The following is a 26,633-nucleotide window of genomic DNA, read 5'->3' as shown; positions in this document are numbered from 1 at the left end:
GAGTGGGCAAACATTTGGCAGATGGAACATAATGTGGGAAAATGTGAGGTTAACCACTTTGACAGAAATAATAGAAAAGCAAATTAGAATTTAAATGGAGAAGAATTGCAAAGTGCTTCAGTACAGAAGAACCTGGGGTCCTTGTGCATGAAACACAAAAAGTTAGTATGCAGGTTCAGCAAGTAATCAGGAAGGCAAATGGAATGTTGGCCTTTATTGCAAGGGGGATAGAGTATAAAAACAGAGAAGTCCTGCTACAACTGCACAGGATATTGGTGAGGCCACACCTGGAGTACTGAGTACAGTTTTGGTTTCCATATTTAAGGAAGGATATACTTGCATTGGAGGCAGTTCAGAGAAGGTTCACTAGGTTGATTCTGGAGATGAGGGAGTTGACTTATGAGGATATGTTAAGTAGGTTGGGCCTCTACTCATTGGAGTTCAGAAGAATGAGAGGTGATCTAATCGAAACTTATAAGATAATGAGGGGATTCGACAAGGTGAATGCAGAGAGGATATTTCCTCATAGGAGAGACTAGAACTAGGGGACATAGTCTCGGAATAAGGGGCCGCCCATTTAAAACTGAGATGAGGAGGAATTTCTTCTCTCAGAGAGTTGTAAATCTGTGGAATTCGCTGCCTCAGAGAGCTGTGGAGGCTGGGTCATTGAATATCTTTATGGTGGAGATAGACAGTATTTTGAGCGACAATGGAGTAAAGGGTTATGGGGAGCGGGCAGGGAAGTGGAGTTGAGTCCATGATCAGATCAGCCATGATCTTATTAAATGGCAGAGCAGGCTTGAGGGCCCAAATGGCTTACTCCTGCTTCTTATGTTCTTATGCAATATACCACACACAGAGGGATACACTTAAGGTGCACTTGTACTAGAGCAGGAATGTTGATGTGGAGCGGTTTTGCTTCTCACCAGTGCTAAAATGTTGTGGTGTGAATCTGGTGTCAGGGTATGACTGCAGTGTGAGGAACCAGGAGTAAAGCAGATTCAGACTCCCTGGAGCAGGGACTCTCATTCTGCTGTAATTCAGAGTCAATTCAAACCCTAACTCCAGATTTACACTACAAAACCCTAGTGTATGCGAAAAACAAAATCACCCTTAAATCTCCTATAACTGAAATACAGTGTGGAGTCTCAATGGTTTAAAGCAATCTTTCCCATACCAGTTGACCAATATTAGACACGACTTGACCACGAATGGATCTCTGCACAGACACACAAGACTACGCCAACAGTGCTTTTCAGAAACAGAATGTTTATTGAAATCTTCTTACAGAATACTTCCAGTGCATTACAGACTTGCCAGGAAATCGAATTTGTCGACATTTACCATACAGCGATTCAGGTAAACTAGGGTCAATGGTTTCCCTGGTAACCATCATGAAATATGGTGCCTGCTTCCAAACAACCCACAACTGGTCTTTCAGTTCTTTATAATCAAGTCGTTTGTTTTTACTAAATAAAACAAATCAAAGAAAAAAGTAGTCTACTGGCTAGTGATTCACAATGTTTTTAAAGGATTACAAGTTCGAGAGTAGAGTAGGAATTTCGAGTTGGAATTGTGAGTATTGATGACCCCAACTACGGGTCGCATGAGTTGTATCCAATTCCAGCAAATGTCGGTGTTATTTACTAATGGTTCTTAAAAAATGCTCGTGCTTGGTTTAATTGAAATGGAAAAATTGTTTCAGAAGAAGACAAAAAGTAGAAGAATTCTCTTATTCTCAAAGTTATTGTAGGGAAAAAATTGATAGATGAGAAATACGTAATTGTTGTACATTCTACAGGTTAGCTTCTCTGCTTTAGTTATCTTCCCTTTGTGTTTGCCTTACATCAGACAGAAGCTCCTACGGAGTAGTTTGTGCTGCTGTCCTCACTCTTGCAACCACAAGGATTGGGAAAAAAAGCAAGAGAGACAAGGACTAACCGGAATTTTATACTTATTGGCCTCGTAATACTGCTTGGTATCAGAGCAGCCCTCAAGATGGAACAGAAGGGGTTGCAGTGAGCCGTAAAGCTGAAATCCAAACAGGGCTTTTCAAAGCTTTGTGAAAGCAGACAGCAGTTTACATTCCAATCAGATTGTTTACTGCTGCCCATTTTGTCATTCTCAGCTTCTACCGCCCAGTCATGGCTCTTGTTGGCTCTGCCTCACCCGATCTGGTTGTGGTCAGAGAGCAGAGAGCAGGCGTCACTGTCAGGATTCAGAGACGCTGACCTCGTCCAGCTGTCCCTGTCACTGTCAGGATGACGACTGTCTTCTGCAGTGTCAAGTCACCTCGTTGTTGGAGGAGTTGCCACTCAGCGGCTGACGACAGTATCATCATCACCTGATCCCTGCTAGCTCTGACATCCCAACGAGTTTTCACTTGAACTCTTTCTTGCAGTGCGATTTGTTTTTTCACAGACTTCTCTGATGCTGTGAGCCGCTGACTGCCGCAGAGTCTGGATGCCCTGCTTCACTCCCTTCTGAGTCAGCTGGGTGATGGTGATTCCGGCGCTGCTCATGGTGATGGTGGGGGTGCTCATGTTCACCTTGTTCTAACTGCGTGTCATCTGTCCTCATTGCTGCTTCCTCATTACCTGTTTTACGGGCATTGACATATGAATGGAATTTCTTTCTGTGATGTTTTTTTACTTCATCTTTTAGTTCCTCTGTTACATTTCTTGCAGTACATTCAGGAGGCTGGTCCTACAGGTACAAGGACATGACATTTCAAATGGTGTATTTCTAATTCCATTACATTTAGACACAATGTACAGATATTTACTGATAACATCCTCAATGATTGTAGCAATTATAGCCCATGCAGTTCCCATATGAAAGCTTAATGTACTCATCCCAAATGTAGCTCTGCTATTTCAATGTACATCAGTCATTGAAAGTAGGCATGCAGGTACAGCAGGCGGTGAAGAAGGCAAATGGCATATTGGTCTTCATAGCAAGAGGATTTGAGTATAGGAGCAGGGAGGTCTTACTGCAGTTGTACAGGGCCTTGGTGAGGCCACACCTTGAATATTGTGCTCAGTTTTGGTCTCCTAATCTGAGGAAGGACATTCTTGCTATTGAGGGAGTGCAGTGAAGGTTCACCAGACTGATTCCCGGGATGGCAGGCCCTTCGAGCCTGCACCACCATTCAATATGATCATGGCTGATCATGCAACTTCAGTACCCCATTCCTGCTTTATCTCCATACCCCTTGATCCCTTTAGCCGTAAGGGCCACATCTAACTCACTTTTGAATATATCGAACGAACTGGCCTCAACAACTTTCTATGGTAGAGAATTCCACAGGTTCACAACTCTCTGGGTGAAGAAGTTTCTCCTCATCTCGGTCCTAAATGGCTTACCCCTTATGACCCCTGGTTCTGGACTTCCCCAACATCGGGAACATTCTTACTGGATCTAACCTGTCCAATCCCATCAGAATTGTATATCTTTCTATGAGATCCCCTCATCCTTCTAAATTCCATTGAATATAAGCCTAGTTGATCCACTCTTTAGGGGTCACAGTCTAAGGATAAGGGGTAAGCCATTTAGGACCAAGATGAGGAGAAACTTCTTCACTCAGAGAGTGGTGAACATGTGGAATTCTCTACCGCAGAAAGTTGTTCAGGCCAGTTCGTTAGATATATTCAAAAGGGAGTTAGATGTGGCTAAAGGGATCAAGGGGTATGGCGAGAAAGCAGGAATGGGGTACTGAAGTTGCATGATCAGCCATGATCATATTGAATGGTGGTGCAGGCTCGAAGGGCCGAATGGCCTACTCCTGCACCTATTTTCTATGTAGCAGTTTATTTTTAAGTACACTAATATCGGTAACCCTCAAAGCCTCCCTGATAAAGTGCAACATCCCCACTGACACCTGGGAGTCCCTGGCCAAAGACCACCCTAAGTGGAGGAAGTGCATCGGGAGGGCGCTGAGCACCTCGAGTCTCGTTGCCGAGAGCATGCAGAAATCAAGCGCAGGCAGCGGAAAGAGCGTGCGGCAAACCAGTCCCACCCTCCGCTTCCCTCAACCACTATCTGTCCCACCTGTGACAGGGACTGTGGTTCTCGTATTGGACTGTTCAGTCACCTAAGGACTCATTTTAAGAGTGGAAGAATCGAGGGACTGCCTATGATGATGCTGATGATAAACTGGCACAGGGATGAATTTGACGTGAATGTGCAAAGCAGTTATATGAGCACAGCGTGACTATAGTTTCTATCCTGTGATTCTAAAGACGGGCGGATGGGGGGAAACCCACTCGGGACCTGGGACCAGTCTTTCTGCCGCTATTTGAATGTAGCAGGCAGCACAAAGAGCAGGCAGTGGCAGGACGAGGGGAGGGAAGTCAAGCTCAATGGTGAAGCAGCAATCGGCCTGATCGCACAGATCATTCCTCATTCTCTGCAGCCATCATGTCAGGCGTGATTACGGAGGAGAATCCAGCCCTCCAGCACACATTTAATCAACTTAAACAGCTCACTTTAGATCACCCTTTAATTGTAGCATATCTTCCACGAGCCCGACACGAGACTCCCAAAGCAAGCGCTCTACGCGGAACTCCTTCACGGCAAACGAGCCAAAGGTGGGCAGAGGAAACGTTACAAGGACACCCTCAAAGCCTCCCTGATAAAGTGCAACATCCCCACCGACACCTGGGAGTCCCTGGCTAAAGACCGCCCTAAGTGGAGGAAGTGCATCCGGGAGGGCGCTGAGCACCTCGAGTCTCATCGCCGAGAGCGTGCAGAAATCAATCGCAGGCAGCGGAAAGAGCGTGCGGCAAACCAGTCCCACCCACCCCTTCCCTCAACCACTATCTATCCCACCTGTGACAGGGACTGTGGTTCTCGTATTGGACTGTGCAGCCACCGAAGGACACATTTTAAGAGTGGAAGCAAGTCTTTCTCGATTCCGAGGGACTGCCTATAATGATGATCTTCCACATCTCCCGAATGGTCTGTTTTTTTTATCTCTTTCCTAAAGTCATCTTATTCCCTTTTGTCATTCTTTCCTTTATCAGATGCACATGAGGCAGCCATATTTTCAACTTCTACTTTCATTTGTAGCTTTCTATTTTTTTGATTATTGTCACTGTTCACTTATTCACAAGGCCAGAGTGTGACCTGAATCTCCCCACTGCCCTCCGCCCCCATCCTATCTGTTCAACCGTGGCTCAGTGGGTAGCACTCTCACTGCTGAGCCAGAAGGTTGTGGGTTCAAGTGCCAGTGCCACTCCAGAGACTTCAGCACAAATATTTCAGCTGATACTCCAGTGCAGTGCTGAGGGAGCGATGCACTGTCGGAGGTGCCATCTCTCAGATATAACATTAAACTGGGGCCCCGTCTGCCCCATCAGTTGGACGTAAAAGAGCTCATGGCACTATTTCGAAGAAGAGATGGGAAGTTTTCCCCGGTTTCCTGGCCAATATTTATCCATCAACCAACATCACTAAAAAAACACGACCCAGTCATTATCACATTGCTGTTTGTGGGAGCTTGCTATGCGCAAGCAGTGTTTCCTACATTACAACAGGAACTAAACTTCAAAAGTACTTCATTGGTTGCAAAGTGCCTTACGATGTCCTGATGCAAGTCTTTTCTTTCTCTCTGAGTGTGGCCACATGCTGATATCCTGTCTTGCCCAGTCCAGATGACTGCTCTGCTCTCTAGTCCTTAGTCCCTTCCCCACCAACAATTCCACTCCCCAGCCTGTGCCCCAGGTTATCTGTGTGCAATGTTACGATGCATCTCCTAGTTTTTGATGAATATAACTTAAATTCATGGTTTGAGCCTTACCACCAAAGAGCAGTTAGCACAGATTTGTTGACAATACGTTTGCCTAATTCCATACTCCACATACGGATGATCCAGGATGGAGTACGGCAGTTCCAGGTGATAAGTCAATTTGCCGCATCTGTTAAAAAATACGGCCAGTTTGTTAGATTTTCACAGGATTAAGAGTTTAAATAGAGGACGTTGTAGGCATTGTAGCCAGTGAGAAGGAAACAATGTCCCCTCTTGTAATATTCAACTTGTAGAGTAATTGAACATTGACACGGTCACTGCAACCTTCTGCAATGACACAGACATTGCAGAAGGTTGCAGTGTCCTTTCAAAGTCCTTTACAATTTTCTAGATTAATTTGGTTCGTTTAGTGACACAGATGTTTTCTGCTCCTGACTGCATGAATTGAGAAATTATGCACTGGTACATTGGAGCCACAACCTATTGATTCCTGGGATAAGAGGGTTGACCTAGGAGGAGAGATTAAGTAGGATTGGCCTATACTCTGTAGTTTAGATCTCATTGAATCGCATACAATTATTAGAGAGCTTGACAGGGTAGATACTGAGAGGCTGTTTCCCCCTGGCTGGAAAGTCCAGAACTAGGGGGTCATAGGCTCAGCATAAGCCTTTTAGGACTGAAATGAGGAAGAATTTTGATATAACCTTACTGAACAGTCGAAATGCACACGAGGCCCATGCTTGAGAGAAGGTCACTCTGTGACCAGTCACCTTTATTACCAAGACCTCAAGTGATGAAAGTGGGTGGAGCTTCCCCTTTTATATCTGAAAGTCCAGGTTAGGAGTGTCTCTCACAAGTTCACCCCCTTGTGGTCAATGTTCTCAAGGTGTACAACTTAGGTCAGCTTATACATGGGTTACAATGATAGTTGAATATATGATATCACCTCCCCCAGAAGGTCTTATTGGGATCACAGGTTAAGTCTCTCTAGTGGTTTACGCTCCCTTGTAGAGCCCCTGAGTTGGGGCTCCGGTTGTTGGGCGCTAGCCAGAGTGTCTGCTGTTTGCGGTGCCTCAGGCCTGTCCGGACTGCCCACAGTGACTGGGCTCTCCTCCACTTGGTTCCGGTGTTCGGTCACCTGTGGTGGAGTAAACTCTACATCATGTTCTTCCTCTGCTTCTTCTATGGGGTTGCTGAACCTCCTTTTAGTTGGATCTACGGGTTTGCGGCAGATTTGTCCATTGGTAAGCTTAACTACCAAAACCCTATTCCCCTCTTTGGCAATCACAGTGCCTGCAAGCCATTTGGGCCCTGCAGCGTAATTAAGGACAAAAACAGGGTCATTGACATCCAAACATCGCGCCCTCGCATTCCTGTCATGGTAGTCACATTGTGACTGACGCCTGCTCTCAACAATTTCTTTCATAGTAGGGTGTATAAGGGATAACCTGGTTTTGAGCGTCCTTTTCATTAGCAGCTCTGCGGGTGGAACCCCTGTGAGCGAGTGTGGTCGGGATCTATAGGCCAACAGGAGGCGTGATAAGCGGCTTTGTAGGGAACCCCCTTGGATTCTGAGCATCCCCTGTTTGATTATCTGCACTGCTCGTTCTGCCTAGCCGGTTGAGACCGGCTTGAATGGTGCCGTTCTGACATGGTTAATTCCATTGCCTGCCATGATGTCCTGGAATTCAGTGTTTGTGAAGCACGGGCCATTGTCGCTGACCAAGACATCCGGTAGACCATGGGCGGCGAACATTGCCCGTAGACTTTCTACCATGGCAGAGGATGTACTTCAATTTAAAATGGCACACTCAATCCATTTGGAGTAGGCGCCTACTACAACCAAAAACATTTTTCCCATGAAAGGACCTGCGTAGTCCACATGGATGCGTGACCATGGCTTGGCGGGCCAGGACCAGGGGCTAAGGGGGGCTTCCCTGGGTGCGTTGCCCAGCTGAACACACGTGTTGCACCTGCGAACACAAAGTTCCAGGTCTGCATCTATCCCTGGCCACCAAATGTGTGACCTGACAATTGCCTTCATCATGACAATGCCCGGGTGCTCATTGTGAAGTTCTCTGATAAACACCTCTCTGCCCATCTGGGGCATGACTACTCGGTTTCCCCACAGTAGGCAATCGGCCTGAATCGAGAATTCATCTTTGCGCCTATGAAATGGTTTAAATTCCTCAGGGCATGCCCCATACGTGACTGCCTAGTCCCCATTCAGGACACATTTCTTAACGAAAGACAGTAGCGGGTCTTTATTTGTCCAGACTTTAATCTGAAGGGCTGTCACAGGTGAGCCTTCGCTTTCGAAAGCTTCAACAGCTATGACCATCTCAGCATCATGCTCAGTTGTCCCCCTCAGTGGTGGCTAGTGGGAGCCTGCTGAGTGCATCGGTGCAGTTTTCAGTGCCCAGTCTGTGCCGAATTGTGTAGTCATAGGCGGCTAACGTGAGTGCCCACCTCGGTATGCGGGCTGATGCATTCGCATTTATAGCCTTGTTGCCAGCCAAAAGGGACGTTAGGGGTTTGTGATCTGTCTCCAGCTCAAATTTCCTGCCAAACAGGTACTGGTGCATTTTCTTTACCGCATATACACATGCAAGCGCTTCCTTTTCTACCATCCCGTAGCCCCTTTCTGCCTGGGACAGACTCCTGGAGGCATAAGCTACCGACTGTAACTGACCATTGGCATTCACATGCTGCAACACACACCCGACCCCATAGGACGACGCATCGCACGTTAAAACTAGTTTCTTACACGGGTCATATAATGTTAACAGTTTGTTGGAGCATAACAAATTGCGTGTTCTATCAAAAGCCCTTTCTTGGCTGTCCCCCCAGACCCAATCACGACCTTTGCGTAGGAGCACGTGTAGCGGCTCTAACAGCGTGCTTAATTTGGGAAGAAAGTTACCAAAATAGTTCAGGAGCCCCAAGAACGAACGCAGCTCCGTCGTGTTACGGAGTCTGGGTGCTCTCTGGATCGCTTCCATTTTGGACGCAGTAGGTCTGATCCTGTCTGCTGCTACCCTCCCCAGGAATTCTACCTCTGGAGCTAAGAAGACGCACTTCGCCTTTTTCAGTCACAGCCCTACCCGGTCCAGTCTGCGTAGCACCTCTTCCAGGTTGTGGAGGTGTTCTTCAGTATCGTAACCCGTGATGAGGATGTCGTCCTGAAAAACCACCGTCCTTGAGGAGGCTTTCCATATTTCGCTGAAAGATCACGGCGGCCGAACGAATCCCGAACGGACGTCTGTTATACTCAAACAACCTCTAGTGTGTTGTGATGGTGGTCAGCTTCTTCGACTCACTCGCCAGCTCCTCCGTCATGTAAGCTGAGGTCAGGTCCAATTTTGAAAAAAGTTTGCCACCAGATAGCGTCGCAAAGAGGTCCTCCGCTCTCGGTAGCGGGTACTGGTCTTGGAGTGACACCCGATTGATGGTGGCCTTGTAATCACCACATATCCTGACCGACCCATCCGCCTTGAGCACCGTCATGATTGGGCTCGCCCAGTCACTGAATTCGACTGGCGAGATGATGCCTTCCCTCAGCAGGCGATCCAATTCGCATTCTATCTTTTCCCGCATCACATACGGCACCGCTCTGGCCTTGTGGTCTACTGGCCTGGTGTCCCGGTTTATGTGAATCACTACCTTGGTCCCCATGAAAGTGCCGATGCCGGGTTTAAATAATGAGTCAAATTTGTCCAGGACCTGTGAGCATGATACTCACTCCACAGAAGAAATTGCATTGACATCGCCCCATTTCCAGTTCATGACAGCAAGCCAACTCCTCCCCATTATTGCGGGACCGTCCCCCGAGACAATCCAGAGTGGCAACCTGTTCTCCGTTTCTTTGTGGGTCACGACTACCGTGGCGCTGCCTAGCACCGGAATGATCTCCTTTGTATATGTCCGTAGCTGTGCGTCAATCGGCAATAATTTTGGCCTCCTGGCCTTGGACACCCACAACCTTTCGAACTGTTTGATACTCATCAGGGACTGGCTGGCCTCCATGTCTAGTTCCATTAATACTGGGATGCCATTGAGGAACACTTTCATCACTATCGGTGGCGTCCTGGTATATGAACTGTATATGTGCTTCACATGAACTCGCTGAACTTCAGCTTCCAGCGATTTCCCCCAGTATTCATTCGGCCTCGTAGGGCTTACATCGGGCCCGTCCTCCTTGTACATCAACCTGGCTGCAGGCTTCCTGCACATACGCGCCAAGTGACCTGCAAGCTCTGGCTGGGTGTTTGCCTCCACACCTCCAGCATGAGCTGGAGGCCCCGTTGTTGGAAACAAAAGGTCTATTACCAGTCGATCGTCTCTGACTGTCTGTAACTGTTCTTAAGCGCACCATTAACAGGTGTTGATGGCCCCATTACTAGCCGCATTGTCCATTGTGATGGCATGAATCGCCGTTCAGCTAGCCATTGTCTCTGTTGAATTCCACCTTTGGGTTTGACTGCATGCTGGGGCATGTCCGATTGCCCTTGTCTGCCAAGATACCTGTGTACCGCGTTAACAATGGTGACTCCCTGGTCGTTTGCCGCATTTGAGCCAAGATTTTTGTCATACATCATTCTGGTCTCTTCCTCCCCTGAGATAAATGTCTGGGCTATCAGAGCCGCCGCTTCCAAGGTCAAGCCTTTGGTCTCAATCAGTTTCCTGAAAACCCCAGCGTGCCCGATGCCCTCAATAAAAAAGTCTCGCAGCATCTCCGCTCTGCATGCATCTGGGAACTTACATAGGCTCGCCAGTCGCCGGAGGTCTGACACGAAGCCTGGAACGCTTTGCCCTTCTCGCCAATGATGCGTGTAAAACCGGTGTCTGGCCATGTGCATGCTGCTCGCCGGTTTAAGGTGTTCCCCGATCAACTTACTGAGCTCTTCGAACGTCTTGTCCGCCGGCTTCTCTGGGAGTACGTTCTGGATCCACAAACCGTCAGGGGATGAGCCCTGCGTTTGTCGGCCGAATCCTGTCCCAACCATTCCTTAGTGACAAAACTTTGCTGTAGTCTCTCAATAAAGTGGTCCCAATTATCACCAACACAGTACCTCTCTTCTGTGCTGCTAGTGGCCATGCTCGGGTGGTTTAAATCCCAGTTTCTCGTCGCCAATGATATGTCCTTATTATACAGTATAAATGCACATGAGGCCCATACTTGAGAGAAGGTCACTCTGTGACCAGTTACCTTTATTACCAAGACCTCAAGTGATGAAGATGGGTGGAGCTTCCCCTTTTATACCTGAAAGTCCAGGTTAGGAGTGTCTCCCACAAGTTCACCCCCTTGTGGTCAATGTTCCCAAGACGTACAACTTAGGTCAGCTTATACATGGGTTACAATGATAGTTGAATACATGACAAATTTCTTAACTCAGAGAGTTATGAATCTTTGGAATGCTATACCCCAGAGAGCTGAGGAGGCTGAATCGTTAAGTGTATTCAAGACTGAAATCGATAGATTTTTGGACTCTCAGGGAACTAAGGGAATTAAGGGATATGGGGATAGAGCGGGAAAATGGAGTTGAGGTCAAAGATCAGCCATGATGGAGCAGACTCGAGAGGCCGTACCACTGAAATCCAAAATTTATACCAATCAGTGTGTAGAGATGCTGAACAGAAGGCAGCCATTTCACCACAGGGAGGGAGGAGAAATCGCATAGATATTCTTCCCACTCACCCACACTAGTGACAAGTTCAAAGTGCATAGAAAGCAACCTGCCTTTTAGTCCCAGTTAGTTCATGGCCAGGTGCGGTCTGGGTAAAGAGTGGGGGGGAAATTAACCTGAGAAAGAATGGTTATAACCTGAACAAAAATCAAAACGTATAAGATTATGAGGGGTCTTGACAAGGTGGATGCAGAGAGGATGTTTCCACTGATAGGGGAGACTAGAACTAGAGGGCACGACCTTAGAATTAGAATCAGAGGGTTGTAAATCTGTGGAATTTGCTGCCTCAGAGAGCTGTGGAAACTGGGACATTGAATAAATTCAAGACAGAAATAGACAGTGTCTTAAATGATAAGGGGATAAGTGGTTATGGGGAGCGGGCAGGGAAGTGGAGCTGAATCCATGGTCGGATCAGCCATGATCATATTGAATGGCGGAGCAGGCTCAAGGGGCTGCATGTCCTACTCCTGCTCCTATTTTTCTGAATTACTATACACAAACCAGATCGTTTCCTCGCATAGTAATCAGAATCAGGAGTTTCTTTGATTCCATGCAGATAGTGTCAATGATACATACAAGTAGCCATATAATGGAGTAACAGACCTGTCGTAGATCAGGAAATCATCTTTCGTGCCTTGGAGCAGCTCCCAAACATCAGGCTGATTAATCTCTTGTTGATACACGGGAATCTCTTCTGCCACCTTCGCTTTTAGGCGTTGGTACAGTTCACGTGAGGTATTCCCGCGGTGATTAACCACCATGAAGGAGATGTTAAATCCATCTTGGTCCAGTTTCTGTTTCAGCTGCTTCAAACTGAAATGATAAATTGATTTAAAATTCAACAAACTGAAGATGGAATGCTAATATAATTTGGGTAAGTAATGATGAGTTGGGATATTTTACTGAGTTGAAGGCTCTTTATAAATGCAAGCTGTTTTAGTAAAGTAATAGCTGAATAAGGGAAAGGAAATATTATGAGTAAAACCTTTGTTCAAAATGTTTCCCATTTTTCTGGAAGAAAACAATCATTTTACCTGGAGCTCCCAACCCTGGGAAACCACTCCACTAAATTTGCATTCCTAGCTGTAGCATTTTTTAAATACAGGCAACTCTCAATTATCCGCACACGGATGCAACGGGAAACCGTTGTAACGGCATTTAAAATTCCGTGTGTGTGCGCACTGCTGCAGCCGCTGTCTCTCGGGCCGGTGACGTCGGAGTCCTTTCGGCCCGGGAAGGCACGGGCCGGTGTGTTCGGCATGGTAAGGCAGCACGCTCCAGAACCCCGGAGCTAGACAATCTCCTCCTCGAGGCCACCTGCATGCTTGCTGGTAATGTCCATATTTAACTGCCTCGTTACTGTTTGTAGCTGATTGCACAGTATTTATTCATTGAAGTTTTAACTTTATAATGTCAACTCGCTCTAACAGAGAAATTGTTTACCCAGCACAGCCCAATCCCCGAGGGACCCAGATAATCGAGAGTTGCCTGTAATGTTCTTGGGATGTGGACAGCACTGGCAAGGCAGTATTTATTGTCCATCTCAAAATGCCCCAGGGGGCATTACGATTTAATCATGGCATGGGACTGAAGTCACATGTAGACTGCATCAGGTTCTCTTTCCTAAAGGACATTAGTAAAGCAGTTAGGTTTTTCGAACAATCTGGCAGCTTTCATGATCATTTTTTGGTACTGTGCTCGCCCAGAGATTTAGAGCATTCAATGTCACATCTTACCCTGGTGAACTCAAAACATCTGGGTTAGTAGTCCAGCATTATAGCTACTAGGCGAGCATAATTTGCATTCCATAGTTTTCTGGAATGGGCGAGAGGTTGTGCTAATGTCCATCCTTAAGTGGGTGTGGAGGGCATTCTTAGATGAGAATTTTAGATTCCCAGCCTGAACCACGGTTTCCTGGAATTGGGAGGGGTGGGAGGTTCATGGCAGTTTGAAGTTATGCCTTGAAGAAATTAATGCAGGACACTGCTCATAACTGGCATCCCCAAAAACCACCCTAAGTGGAGGAAGTGCATTCGGGAGGGCATTGAGCACCTCGAGTCTCATCGCCGAGAGCATGTAGAAACCAAGCGCAGGCAGCGGAAAGAGCGTGCGGTAAACCTGTCCCACCCTCCTTTACCCTCAACCACTGTCTGTCCCACCTGTGACAGGGACTGTGGTTCTTGTATTGGACTGTTCAGCCACCTCAACGACTATCTGTCCCACCTGTGACAGAGAATGTAAGTGTCGTATTGGACTGTTCAGTTACTTAAGGACTCATTCGAAGAGTGGAAGCAAGTCTTCCTCGATTCCGAGGGACTGCCTATGATGATGACTCAAATGTTAAAGAAATTTATGATGGGACACTATAATCTGCTTCTGTTACTTAAAAGTCATATTTTACTTGAAAAAATTGAATTATCTCGTCGTATAAATTATGCAGTTTCAGTAAAGCAGCACAAGAGATTATTTTTGCAAAATTTGAATTAACAAATCATTGAAATTAAGCTTCAAATTAAGAGGACTGGACTCTTAATACTTTCTTTCACAAAAAGGGGGAGTGCTTTAAACAAAAAGTTTCCCTCCAGATTTCCCCTTTAACAATGAACTACTAATATTGGGTCATGATGTGCAGACTGGGACACCAGCCTAAAAGACGAAACGTTACAAGGACACCTTCAAAGCCTCCCTGATAAAATGCAACATCCCCACCGACACCTGGGAGTCCCTGGCCAAAGACCGCCCTAAGGGACAGGTTTGCCACACGCTCTTTCTGCTGCCTGCGCTTGATTTCTGCATGCTCTCGGCGATGAGACTCGAGGTGCTCAGCGCCCTCCCGGATGCACTTACTCCACTTCACTTGACCACTGGGGATGTCAGTTATGAGCAGTGTTCTGCATTAATTTCTTCAAGACATAAGGGCCACAACTTCAAACTGCCCTGAACCTCCCACCCCTCTCAACTCCAGGAAACCGTGGTTCAGGCTGGGAATCTAAAATTCTCATCTAAGAAGGCCTTATATACTACATGCAATAAAGGAATGACGATCCAGCTAGGAATGAGATTGAGTTTATAGGGATAGGTAAATATCACCATCATAGGCAGTCCCTCAGAATCGAGGAAGACTTGCTTCCACTCTAAAAATGAGTCTCTAGGTGGCTGAACAGTTCAATACGAGAACCACAGTCCCTGTCACAGGTGGGACAGATAGTCATTGAGGGAAAGGGTGGGTGGGACTGGTTTGCCGCACGCTCCTTCCGCTGCCTGTGCTTGATTTCTGCATGCTCTCGGCGACGAGACTCGAGGTGCAGCAGCATAGAGTGGCATTTGTGAGTTTGGTAAGTAGGTGAGTTTTAAGAGTTATTCTCTTTAGACCATTTGGAGGCTGGAGTAAATTGTTAGTGGCAATTGCCAGTAGCTTCTAAGTAAGTAGCAGTTTAATTTAAAGGGGAAAAGTTAAATAGTTGGGAATCTTTCAGGTTTAGGCAGAGAAAAACAAGGTAACTCTCCAGTAGGAGGCAATTAGCAGCTAGTTAAAACCAGTTCTGTAAACGACTGACCAGTAGTGACCTAGATACAGTTTAAAAAGAGGCAGCTCGTGCAGAGCACGGAGTGCAGCAGCATAGAGTGGCATTTATGAGTTTGGTAAGTGGGTGAGTTTTAAGGGCAAGTGGGGGTGGCAGGTGCTGTTTTGTCTTGTTTTTCCTACCAGTGCTGACACTAGAGCAGCTGATAAGGAGTGCGAGAGTAGGAGACGGAGGCGCAGAAACCAGCCCAACCAGCTGCAGACAAAGATAGAGGGGTGCGAAATCGAGAGGTGACGTCACAGCCAAGCTGGTAAGTGGTTGGCTGTTCGACTGGTTAGTATAACTCTCTTTTAGACTGACTTTTAGATTGGTTTAATTGGCAGTGAACTACTAAGTAGCTGTTTGGTGTTTAAGTAAATTTTAGTAAGTAAATTAATTTAAGGGTTAAGTCATGGCAGGAGAGCTCGGACCTGTGTCATACTCCTCCTGTGCTATGTGGGAAATCAGGGACGCTTCCAGTATCCCTGACTACTATGTGTGCGGGAAGTGTGTCCAGCTGCAGCTCCTGACAGACCGCATGACGGCACTGGAGCAGCGGATAGACTCACTCTGGAGCATGCGTGATGCTGAGAATGTTGTGGATAGCACATTTAGTGAGTTGGTCACACCGCAGGTAAGGGTTAAGACAGTTAGTGAATGGGTGACCAAGAGACAAGGCAAGAGCAGGAAGGTAGTGCAGGAGTCCCCTGCGGTATTCTCCCTCCAAAACAGATATACCGTTTTGGATACTGTTGGGGGAGATGACTTACCAGGGGAAGGCACCAGCAGCCAGGTTCATGGCACCATGGGTGACTCTGCTGCACAGAAGGGCGGGAAAAAGAGTGGGAGAGCTATAGTGATAGGGGACTGTATTGTAAGGGGAATAGATAGGAGTTTCTGCGGCCGCAACCGAGACTCCAGGATGGTATGTTGCCTCCCTGGTGCAAGGGTCAAGGATGTCTCGGAGCGGGTGCAGAGCATTCTGGAGAGGGAGGGTGAACAGCCAGTTGTCATGTACATGTAGGTACCAACGATATAGGTAAGAAGTGGGAAGAGGTCCTACAAGCTGAATTTAGGGAGCTAGGAGTTAAATTAAAAAGTAGGACCTCAAAGGTAGTAATCTCTGGATTGTTACCAGTGCCATGTGCTAATCAGAGTAGAGGGAGCAGGATAGTTAGAGTAAATACATGGCTTGAGCAGTGGTGCAAGAGGGAGGGATTCAAATTCCTGGGACATTGGAACTAGTTCTGGCGGAAATGGGACCTGTACAAAAGGGACGGTCTGCACTTGGGCAGGACTGGAACTGATGTCCTGAGGGTAACATTTGCTAATGCAGTTCGGAAGTGTTTAAACTAATATGGCAGGGCGATGAGAACCGATGCAGCGAGACAGGGCAAAGTAATATGGAGTCAGAAACAGATGGTAGAAAGGTAAAAAGCAATAGTGGAAGGCTGAGTAAACAAAGGCAAGAAACAAAAAGGGCCAACTACATCATAATTCTAAAAGGACAAAGGGTGTTAAAAAAACAAGCCTGAGGCTTTGTGTCTTAATGCAAGGAGTATCCGTAACAACATAGAAACATAGAAAATAGGTGCAGGAGTAGGCCATTTGGCCCTTCGAGCCTGCACCGCCATTCAATGAGTTCATGGCTGAACATGCAACTTCAGTACCCCATTCCTACTTTCTCGCCATACCCCTTGATCCCCCTAATAGTAATAAGGTGGATGAATTAACTGTGCAAATAGATGTTAACAGATATGATGTGATTGAAATTACAGAGACGTGGCTCCAAGATGATCAGGGCTGGGAACTCAACATCCATGGGTATTCAACATTCAGGAAGGATAGAATAAAAGGAAAGGGAGGTGGGGTAGCATTGCTGGTTAAAGAGGAGATTAATGCAATAGTTAGGAAGGACATTAGCTTGGATAATGTGGAATCTATATGGGCAGAGCTGCAGAACACCAAAGGGCAAAAAACTTTAGTGGGAATTGTGTACAGACCTCCAAAGAGTAGTAGTGATGTTGGGGAGGGCATCAAACAGGAGATTAGGGGTGCATGCAATAAAGGTGCAACAGTTATATGGGTGACTTTAATATGCATATAGATTGGGCTAACCAAACTGGAAGCAATACGGTGGAGGAGGATTTCCTGGAGTGCATAAGGGATGGTTTTCTAGACCAATATGTCGAGGAACCAACTCGGGGGGAGGCCATCTTAGACTGGGTGTTGTGTAATGAGAGAGGATTAATTAGCAATCTCGTTGTGCGAGGCCCCTTGGGGAAGAGTGACCATAATATGGTGGAATTCTGCATTAGGATGGAGAATGAAACAGTTAATTCAGAGACCATGGTCCAGAACTTAAAGAAGGGTAACTTTGAAGGTATGAGGTGTGAATTGGCTAGGATAGATTGACGAATGATACTTAAAGGGTTGACAGTGGATGGGCAAAGGCAGACATTTAGAGACCGCATGGATGAACTACAACAATTGTACATCCCTTTCTGGCGTAAAAATAAAAAAGGGAAGGTGGCTCAACCGTGGCTCTCAAGGGAAATCAGGGATAATATTAAAGCCAAGGAAGTGGCATACAAATTGGCCAGAAATAGCAGCGAACCTGGGGACTGGGAGAAATTTAGAACTCAGCAGAGGAGGACAAAGGGTTTGATTAGGGCAGGGAAAATAGAGTACGAGAGGAAGCTTGCAGGGAACATTAAGACGGACTGCAAAAGTTTCTATCGATATGTAAAGAGAAAAAGGTTAGTAAAGACAAATGTAGGTCCTCTGCAGTCAGAATCAGGGGAAGTCATAACGGGGAACAAAGAAATGGCAGACCAATTGAACAAGTACTTTGGTTCGGGATTCACTAAGGAGGACACAAACAACCTTCCGGATATAAAAGAGATCAGAGGGTCTAGTAAGAAGGAGGAACTGAGGGAAATCCTTATTAGTCGGGAAATTGTGTTGGGGAAATTGATGGGATTGAAGGCCGATAAATCCCCAGGGTCTGATGGACTGCATCCCAGAGTACTTAAGGAGGTGGCCTTGGAAATAGCGGATGCATTGACAGTCATTTTCCAACATTCCATTGACTCTGGATCAGTTCCTATGGAGTGGAGGGTAGCCAATGTAGCCCCACTTTTTAAAAAAGGAGGGAGAGAGAAAACAGGGAATTATAGACCGGTCAGCCTGACATCGGTCGTGGGTAAAATGATGGAATCAATTATTAAGGATGTCATAGCTGCGCATTTTGAAAGAGGTGACATGATAGGTCCAAGTCAGCATGGATTTGTGAAAGGGAAATCATGCTTGACAAATCTTCTGGAATTTTTTGAGGATGTTTCCAGTAGAGTGAACAAGGGAGAATCAGTTGATATGGTGCATTTGGACTTTCAGAAGGCTTTCGACAAGGTCCCACACAAGAGATTAATGTGCAAAGTTAAAGCACATGGGATTGGGGATAGTGTGCTCACGTGGATTGAGAACTGGTTGTCAGACAGGAAGCAAAGAGTAGGAGTAAATGGGTACTTTTCAGAATGGCAGGCTGTGACTAGTGGGGTACCGCAAGGTTCTGTGCTGGGGCCCCAGCTGTTTACATTGTACATTAATGATTTAGACGAGGGGATTAAATGTAGTATCTCCAAATTTGCAGATGACACTAAGTTGGGTGGCAGTGTGAGTTGCGAGGAGGATGCTATGAGGCTGCAGAGTGACTTGGATAGGTTAGGTGAGTGGGCAAATGAATGGCAGATGAAGTATAATGTGGATAAATGTGAGGTTATCCATTTTGGTGGTAAAAACAGAGAGACAGACTATTATCTGAATGGTGACAGATTAGGAAAAGGGAAGGTGCAACGAGACCTGGGTGTCATGGTACATCAGTCATTGAAGGTTGGCATGCAAGTACAGCAGGCGGTTAAGAAAGCAGATGGCATGTTGGCCTTCATAGCGAGGGGATTTGAGTACAGGGGCAGGGAGGTGTTACTACAGGGCCTTGGTGAGGCCACACCTGGAGTATTGTGTACAGTTTTGGTCTCCTAACTTAAGGAAGGACATTCTTGCTATTGAGGGAGTGCAGCGAAGGTTCACCAGACTGATTCCCGGGATGGCGGGACTAACATATCAAGAAAGACTGGATCAACTGGGCTTTTATTTACTGGAGTTCAGAAGAATGAGAGGGGATCTCATAGAAATGTTTAAAATTCTGACGGATTTAGACAGGTTAGATGCAGGAAGAATGTTCCCAATGTTGGGGAAGTCCAGAACTAGGGGTCACAGTTTAAGGATAAGGGGTAAGCCATTTAGGACCGAGATGAGGAGAAACTTCTTCACCCAGAGAGTGGTGAACCTGTGGAATTCTCTACCACAGAAAGTTGTTGAGGCCAATTCACTAAATATATTCAAAAAGGAGTTAGATGTAGTCCTTACTACTCGGGGGATCAAGGGGTATGGCGAGAAAGCAGGAATGGGGTACTGAAATTGCACATTCATCCATGAACTCATTGAATGGCGGTGCAGGCTCGAAGGGCCAAATGGCCTACTCCGGCACCTATTTTCTATGTTTCTATGTTTCTTTGCTCAGCACCCTCCCGGATGCTCTTCCTCCACTTAGGGCGGTCTTTGGCCAGGAACTCCCAGGTGTCAGTGGGGATGTTGCACTTTTTCAGGGAGGCTTTGAGGGTGTCCCTGTAACGTTTCCTCTGCCCACCTTTGGCTCATTTGCCATGAAGGAGTTTCGAGTAGTGCACTTGCTTTGGGACTCTTGTGTCTGGCATGCGGATTAAATAGACACGGAACACAATATAACTGGCACTGAGGGAATAAAGCAAGTGGACAGGGTTCGATAATATATAGGAATGGACAAGCAGTGTGGCGTTTTACTTGATTGACTTTGAAAGTCATGGAAAAGCTGATTAAACAAGGAGGAGGGGTCGAGGTCATTTCAGGAAGTAATTTTTTTTTAACAGTAGTAACCGGGAGAAAATCCAGGGTCTTCTGGTGTGCCTGCTTCAAGACTGCAGCACACAGTGAATTTACAGACTTGGGCCTTTTGTTTTATTCAGTTGCAAAAATGATTTTTGTAAAATTGTATTGATAAAGAATCCTAGAATAAATTCAATGTCCTTGTTACAACAGTTGCATAGATTGACAGTGTATGGCAAGAAGCGATATGGCATGTCTTGAGGATGTATGGCGTTCCTCAGAAACTTGTCAGACTGATTGAAAACATCTATAACTAGTCATGGTGCACTGTTAGAGTGGATAGGAAACTGATGGAATGGTTTCGATGAACCATTGATGAATGGGTGAGCCATGGATGCACGCCTGGTTTATTTAATCCAGTACGGGAAGCAGTAATAAATCCTGTACAGTATTCATAGTGTCAATTAAAAATGAAAAATAAAACTGGTGCTGAAACAAAATCCGACGCCTGAGGCTTGGAGTCAGTCGAACAGGACTGTGGTGAAAACTGAATGAGACAGTTCTAGCTTCCTGCCACTGGGCCACAGAGGGCCTCTGCAGGCTGTGCTGCAGTACTACACTTTCAGCAAAACCTGGATCATACAATAAAACAGCACAGAAGGAGGCCATTCAGCCCATTGCACCTGTGCCAGCTCTTTGGAAGAATGATCAAACTATCGCGAGTAAAAAAAAATGGTGCAGCAAACTGCAGAGGGCTACCTCAGGTAACACTTTAAAGAAGGTGAGACAATAATGGAGTGGAAAAGGCAGGGTATCAATCTGACGTCACAGTCTTTATTAATACTCGGAACTCCTTCATGGCAAGCGAGCCAAAAGTGGGCCGAGGAAACGTTACAAGGCCACCCTCAAAGCCTCCCTGATAAAATGCAATACCCCACCGATACCTGGGAGTCCCTGGCCAAAGACCGCCGTAAGTGGAGGAAGTGCATCCGGGAGGGCGCTGAGCACCTCGAGTCTCATCGCCGAGAGCATGCAGAAATCAATCACAAGCAGCGGAAGGAACGTGCGGCAAACCAGTCCCACCCACTCCTTCCCTCAACCACTATCTGTCCTACCTGTGACAGGGACTGTGGTTCTCGTTTTGGACTGTTCAGCCACCTAAGGACTCACTTTTAGAATGGAAGCAAGTCTTCCGCGATTCCGAGGGACTGCCTATGATGATGATGTTATTCATTACTTGCCAGACTTTGTTTGAAGTCCCAGGAGCACAGTAATTATTTGAAGAATGGCTCTAATCGCCAGTCCTGCTGGAAGGTGGCCAATTTGTACGATTTGTGAAGATCCTGACGATGTGAGGATTTTCCTTGATGCACCCTGGACCAATAGTCATGCCCCTTCCCCACCTCTCATCGGAATACTACAATAGCCCCTCCAACAAAAAAATATGTAAAATGGTTCTGCCTCACTGACATAATTAGGCACAAATGTACTTAATTTGCAGATCTTACCTGGCTGCCTGAACCAGACAGAAATGTCAGCTAGCTTGGAACAGTGCCACCACCGTCACCTGGTTCAGAGAGTCATTCATGGGATCCTTCCCTCCGATGGTCCATGTTGCTGGTCTGTTACATTGCACCTGGCTCTCCGCCCACCCCACCAGGAGTAGGCAGAGAGCCAGGGCAACACCCAGCCCTGTTTGCATTAACGCACAGGCCTCTGGCTGAAAGAAAAGTCAGAAATGCATGGTTAGATTTTTCAAATTTTAATTTGGAAAAGTTTTGTGACTGCATGAAGTATCTTTGAGAGGTGATCTTATCGAAACGTATAAGATTATGAGGGGGCTTGATAAGGTGGGTGCAGAGAGGATGATTCCACTGATGGGGGAGACTAGAACTAGGGGGCATAATCTTAGAATAAGGGGCCGCCCATTTAAAACTGAGATGAGGAGAAATTTCTTCTCTCAGAGGGTTGTAAATCTGTGGAATTCACTGCCTCAGAGAGCTGTGGAAGCTGGGACATTGAATATATTTAAGACAGAGATAGACAGTTTCTTAACTGATAAGGGAATAAGGGGTTATGGGGAGCGGGCAGGGAAGTGGACCTGAGTCCATGATCGGATCAGCCATGATCGTATTAAATGGCGGAGCAGACTCGAGAGGCCGTATGGCCGACTCCTGCTCCTATTTCTTATGTTCTTATGCATTAATATGTAAGTCAGTCTGCTACGTTGATATAATTTACACTTTCATGGGTATTTTAATCTACAATTGCAATAAAATCTAGCAGATTTGCCTTCAATCATGTACATGCTAGCATGCTGATAAAACACCTTCATGACCAACCCTCAAGTACTTTGCAATATGTCAACATAATTTCAATTTTACTTACAAATACAGATATTCTGGTAGCCTATCCTAACGCTAACCCAACTGGATGAATGAAGTTCAGTTATTACTAAAGGGGATTCTGTGATTGCATCCATTTCTCCAGGACAACTGGTATGTGTTGGGCCTGCCTATTTCTGCTGAGAGCTACAACTAGAATTCAGAATACTCCGAATGCTGGAATTCTGAAATCAAACCAGAAAGTGCTAGAAATACTCAGCAGATCAAGCAACGACTGTGGAGGGAGAAACAGAGCTAACGTTTCAGGTCAAAGACCTTTCATCAGAACCAAAAGGTGGTCGACCAGAAACGTTAACACTGTTTGTCTCTCCACAGGCGCTACCTGACCTGCTGAGTGATTCCAGCAATTTTCTGGTTTGATTTCTACAGCCAGAATGTTGGGTCTAAACATTTGGAGGAATTGCATGCTGTTGATGAAACAGCCCCATTTAAATACATTTTAAGTTAGCTATATTAAGGATTATGGGGAGCGGGCAGGAAGGTGGAGTTCAGGCGAAGATCAGATCAGCCATGATCGTATTAAATGGTGGAGCAGGCTCGAGGGACCAAATGACCTACTCCTGCTCCTATTTCTTATGTTCTTATATTCATCGTTTGAAATTAGCAGTGGATGGACTCTGGCCTTTACATTGACAAGGTCATTTAGCTCCTATTTGTTTCTAGAATTGAGATATGAGTCCACATAGAATGGTAGATGGTGGCTCCACCAGCATTTGGGGAGAGCTCACAAGGCAAGGGAATGCAAAATACATGATGGGATACTGAGAGTGTAGAGGAACCTTGGAGTGCATGTCCACAGATCCCTGAAGGTAGCAGGCCAGATAGATGAGGTGGTTAAGAAGATATATGGAATGCTTGCCTTTATTGGCCGAGGCATAGAATACAAGAGCAGGGAAGTTATGCTTGAACTGTATAAAACACTAGTTAGGCCACAGCTGGAGTAGTGCGTGCAGTTCTGGTCACCACATTACAGGAAAGATGTGATTGCACTGGAGAGGGTACAGAGGAGATTTACGAGGATGTTGCTTGGACTGGAGAATTTTAGCTATGAGGAAAGATTGGATAGGCTGGGGTTGTTTTCTTTGGAACAGAGGAGGCTGAGGGGAGACCTTATTGAGGTGTATAAAATTATGAGGGGTCTAGATAGAGTGGATAGGAAGGGCCTATTTCCCTTTGCAAAGGGGTCAATAACCAGGGGGCATCAATTGAAGGTAATTGGTAGAAGGATTAGAGGGGAGTTGAAGGCTGTGGACCGAGAGCTGGAAAGTGGGATTAGGCCAGGTAGCTCTTTTTCGGTCGGCATGGACACGATGGGCCGAATGGCCCCCTTCTGTACCGTAAATGTCTGTGATTGTGTGATTCTAAACAGGGGATTTTCCATTCCTGCAATATGTCCTGTTTTTCAAATGGCATGAGTGGGGTTTACAAAAACCCCGTGACACAGCTATTTAATTTTTGCCTCGCATTACTGAAATGCTGATGCCTTGTAATAAAATAATGAAGTTAGGAGCAATTTTACATCCAAATAGGATTAACTTCTGAGGATTGTCGTGTTCCTTTCGTCTTTTTGCAGCACTGCTTCTGATTTCACTGTCCTGTGACTGACTGTGTTCAGCATTGTTAAAGTTATCCTGGTTAGTAAAAAGGACTGGTTGTGCATTTAGTATCAAAGTTGCAGTAACACAGTTTAAGTTACCAAGAAAAGCAAGTGGACTTCTCATAAAAAGGTGGACTGCTTTCCTTCTGTTGTCTCTGGTACAGTGGTCACAGGTGGGTGATCATAGTAGCACCTTTACAAACCTGACTGTCCTCCAAACATAAACAGTCTTCAAAAGTATCTTCCACCAAGCTCATGGTCTACAGGGCTGTAGTAATACCTGCCCTCCTGTATGGCTCAGAGACATGGACCATGTACAGTAGACACCTCAAGTTGCTGGAGAAATACCACCAACGATGTCTCCGCAAGATCCTGCAAATCCCCTGGGAGGACAGACGCACCAACGTTAATGTCCTCGACCAGGCCAACATTCCCAGCACATGAAGCACTGACCACACTCGATCAGCTCCGCTGGGCAGGCCACATTGTCACATGCCAGATATGAGACTCCCAAAGCAAGTGCTCTACTCGGAACTCATTCACGGCAAACGAGCCAAAGGTGGGCAGAGGAAACGTTACAGGGACACCCTCAAAGCCTCCCTGATAAAGTACAACATCCCGACCGACACCTGGGAGTCCCTGGCCAAAGACCGCCCTAAGTGGAGGAAGTGCAACCGGGAGGGCGCTGAGCACCTCGAGTCTCATTGCCGAGAGCATGCAGAAACCAAGCACAGGCAGCGGAAGGAGCGTGCGGCAAACCAGTCCCACCCACCCCTTCCCTCAACGTCTGTCTGTCCTGCCAGGACAGGGACTGTGGTTCTCATATTGGACTGTTCAGTCACCTAAGAACTCATTTTTAGAATGGAAGCAAGTCTTCCTCGATTCCAAGGGACTGCCTATGATGATGATGGCACTCAATCATAGATTGTAGCACACAGCTACCAAGTATAAAGTGACAATGTCTATTTATTGTGCATTAGAAGGCGTTGAAACAGGGCGAGACCCAGGTAACTATATAAGGACCAATCATTTATAAAAAGGGCCCTGATGCATGGTAGGTGCATACTCCAGTAATGCATACTCCACTACCTGTGACTTTGATTCAGACTCTTGTGTACAAAAATGATAACGTTCCAAGAGTTGACACGGAGCAAGAGGGAGTTGTGCAGACAGGAACAGTGGTCTGTGAAGTTTTAGTGCCGGCGTTTGTGCCGACTGCAGTACAGTTACTCTGTATGAGGATGTCTGCACTAACAACTGCTCTGATGCTGCATAAGAACATAAGAAATAGGAGCAGGAGTAGGCCATACGGCCCCTCGAGCCCACTCCGCCATTTAATATAATCATGGCTGATCCGATCATGGACTCAGGTCCACTTCCCTGCCCGCTCCCCATAACCCCTTATCCCTTATTCCTTAAGAAGCTGTCTATCTCTGTCTTAAGTTTATTCAATGTCCCAGCTTCCACAGCTCTCTGAGGCAGCGAATTCCACAGATTTACAACCCTCTGAGAGAAGAAATTCCTCCTCATCTCAGTTTTAAATGGGCGGCCCCTTATTCTAAGATTATGCCCCCTAGTTCTGGTCTTCCCTATCAGTGGAAACATCCTCTCTGCATCCACCTTGTCAAGCCCCCTCGTAATCTTATACATTTTGATAAGATCACCTCTCATTCTTCTGAATTCCAATGAGTAGAGGCCCAACCTCCTCAACCTTTCCTCATAAGTCAACCCCCTCATCTCTGGAACCAAAGCTCATTCCATACATATTGTGCAGTGAGAGTATAGATGCTCATGTCAGATGAAAATAACCTGAAAATATTCAAATATCAAATGCAATCTAACTCGACAAAATCTCAAAGAATGTTAGCATGGACGAGATGTACCAATGAGATACCTGGTATGAGATTGACACATATAACAACTTCTGAAAATGAATGCAAAAACAGCGAGACTTAGTCAGCACAATTATTCAATTGCTTCAAATAAACTTTAATAACATAAAACTTAGACAAGTATCTCCAATCAACGTCAGCTCTTTTGGATTGTGCTGGTGGGAACAAATCCGGCAACAGTAACTGAGTAAATAGAAGGACACGGCTGATTAAGAAAAACAAATCATTTTAATTATTTTATTCACCCGTAAACTCGGCAAATTAAAAAAAAATTAAAACGCAAGTACTCTGACAAAGCAAAGCAAAACTACCAATCTACTTTGTACTATTAGATACAATTCACTTATTTTAATAGTTTAATGCAAATATGATGTAATATAAAGATCAATTAGCTTCATGAAAAGAATAAAAAGTTACGCCCTTACATGTTTTTTGGTCTTCTTCGGTGCTTATTGCTGCTCCGATCCGTTCTCTCTTTCTATCGGGCTCCGAGCTGTTCTCTGCTATTTATACTGCTGTTGTTTATCTCCCTGTCTTTGCAGTCACAAGATTTGGCTCAATGTTCACATCTGTCAATCATGCAGAAAAAAGAAAACTTGCAAACAATGTGCTAACTTGCCTTTTTCTGTGTTTTTTCTTTCCGGAAAGTTACTGTTTCACTTTTTGAAAAAAAATAACAAAAATCAGCTACTTGCTCAGGTCTTTCATTACTTTATTAAGAACATTTTTACCAAGTAAAAACATTTCAAGGCCCCCTGCTGAGGCAGATTCTGGAAACAAAAGCAACTGGTTTAAAACTTCTGCCAGAGTTTCTCTA

At 45.8% G+C, this 26,633-nt stretch overlaps 2 protein-coding genes across 2 annotated transcripts in view; one reads left to right on the top strand and one right to left on the bottom strand.

Moving 5' to 3' along the window:
- LOC139261944 (coiled-coil domain-containing protein 152) overlaps positions 1 to 26,633 on the top strand; it is a 270,445-nt gene that overhangs the window by 235,385 nt on the left and 8,427 nt on the right. The gene's annotated exons all lie outside the window — the stretch shown is intronic.
- Positions 1,250 to 26,344, bottom strand: LOC139261933 (selenoprotein P-like). The gene is made up of 5 exons (XM_070877105.1): positions 26,242 to 26,344; positions 21,431 to 21,642; positions 12,040 to 12,249; positions 5,801 to 5,918; positions 1,250 to 2,706 (listed from the first exon to the last, which is right to left on the bottom strand). Exons 2-5 carry the CDS (start codon positions 21,622 to 21,624, stop codon positions 2,416 to 2,418), a joined length of 813 nt encoding a protein of 270 aa, XP_070733206.1. The 5' UTR covers positions 21,625 to 21,642; positions 26,242 to 26,344; the 3' UTR covers positions 1,250 to 2,415.

The sequence above is a fragment of the Pristiophorus japonicus genome, chromosome 1 (genome assembly GCF_044704955.1).
Source record: "Pristiophorus japonicus isolate sPriJap1 chromosome 1, sPriJap1.hap1, whole genome shotgun sequence".
Lineage (NCBI taxonomy): Eukaryota > Metazoa > Chordata > Chondrichthyes > Pristiophoridae > Pristiophorus > Pristiophorus japonicus.
This window is presented reverse-complemented; position numbering and strand designations above follow the sequence as displayed.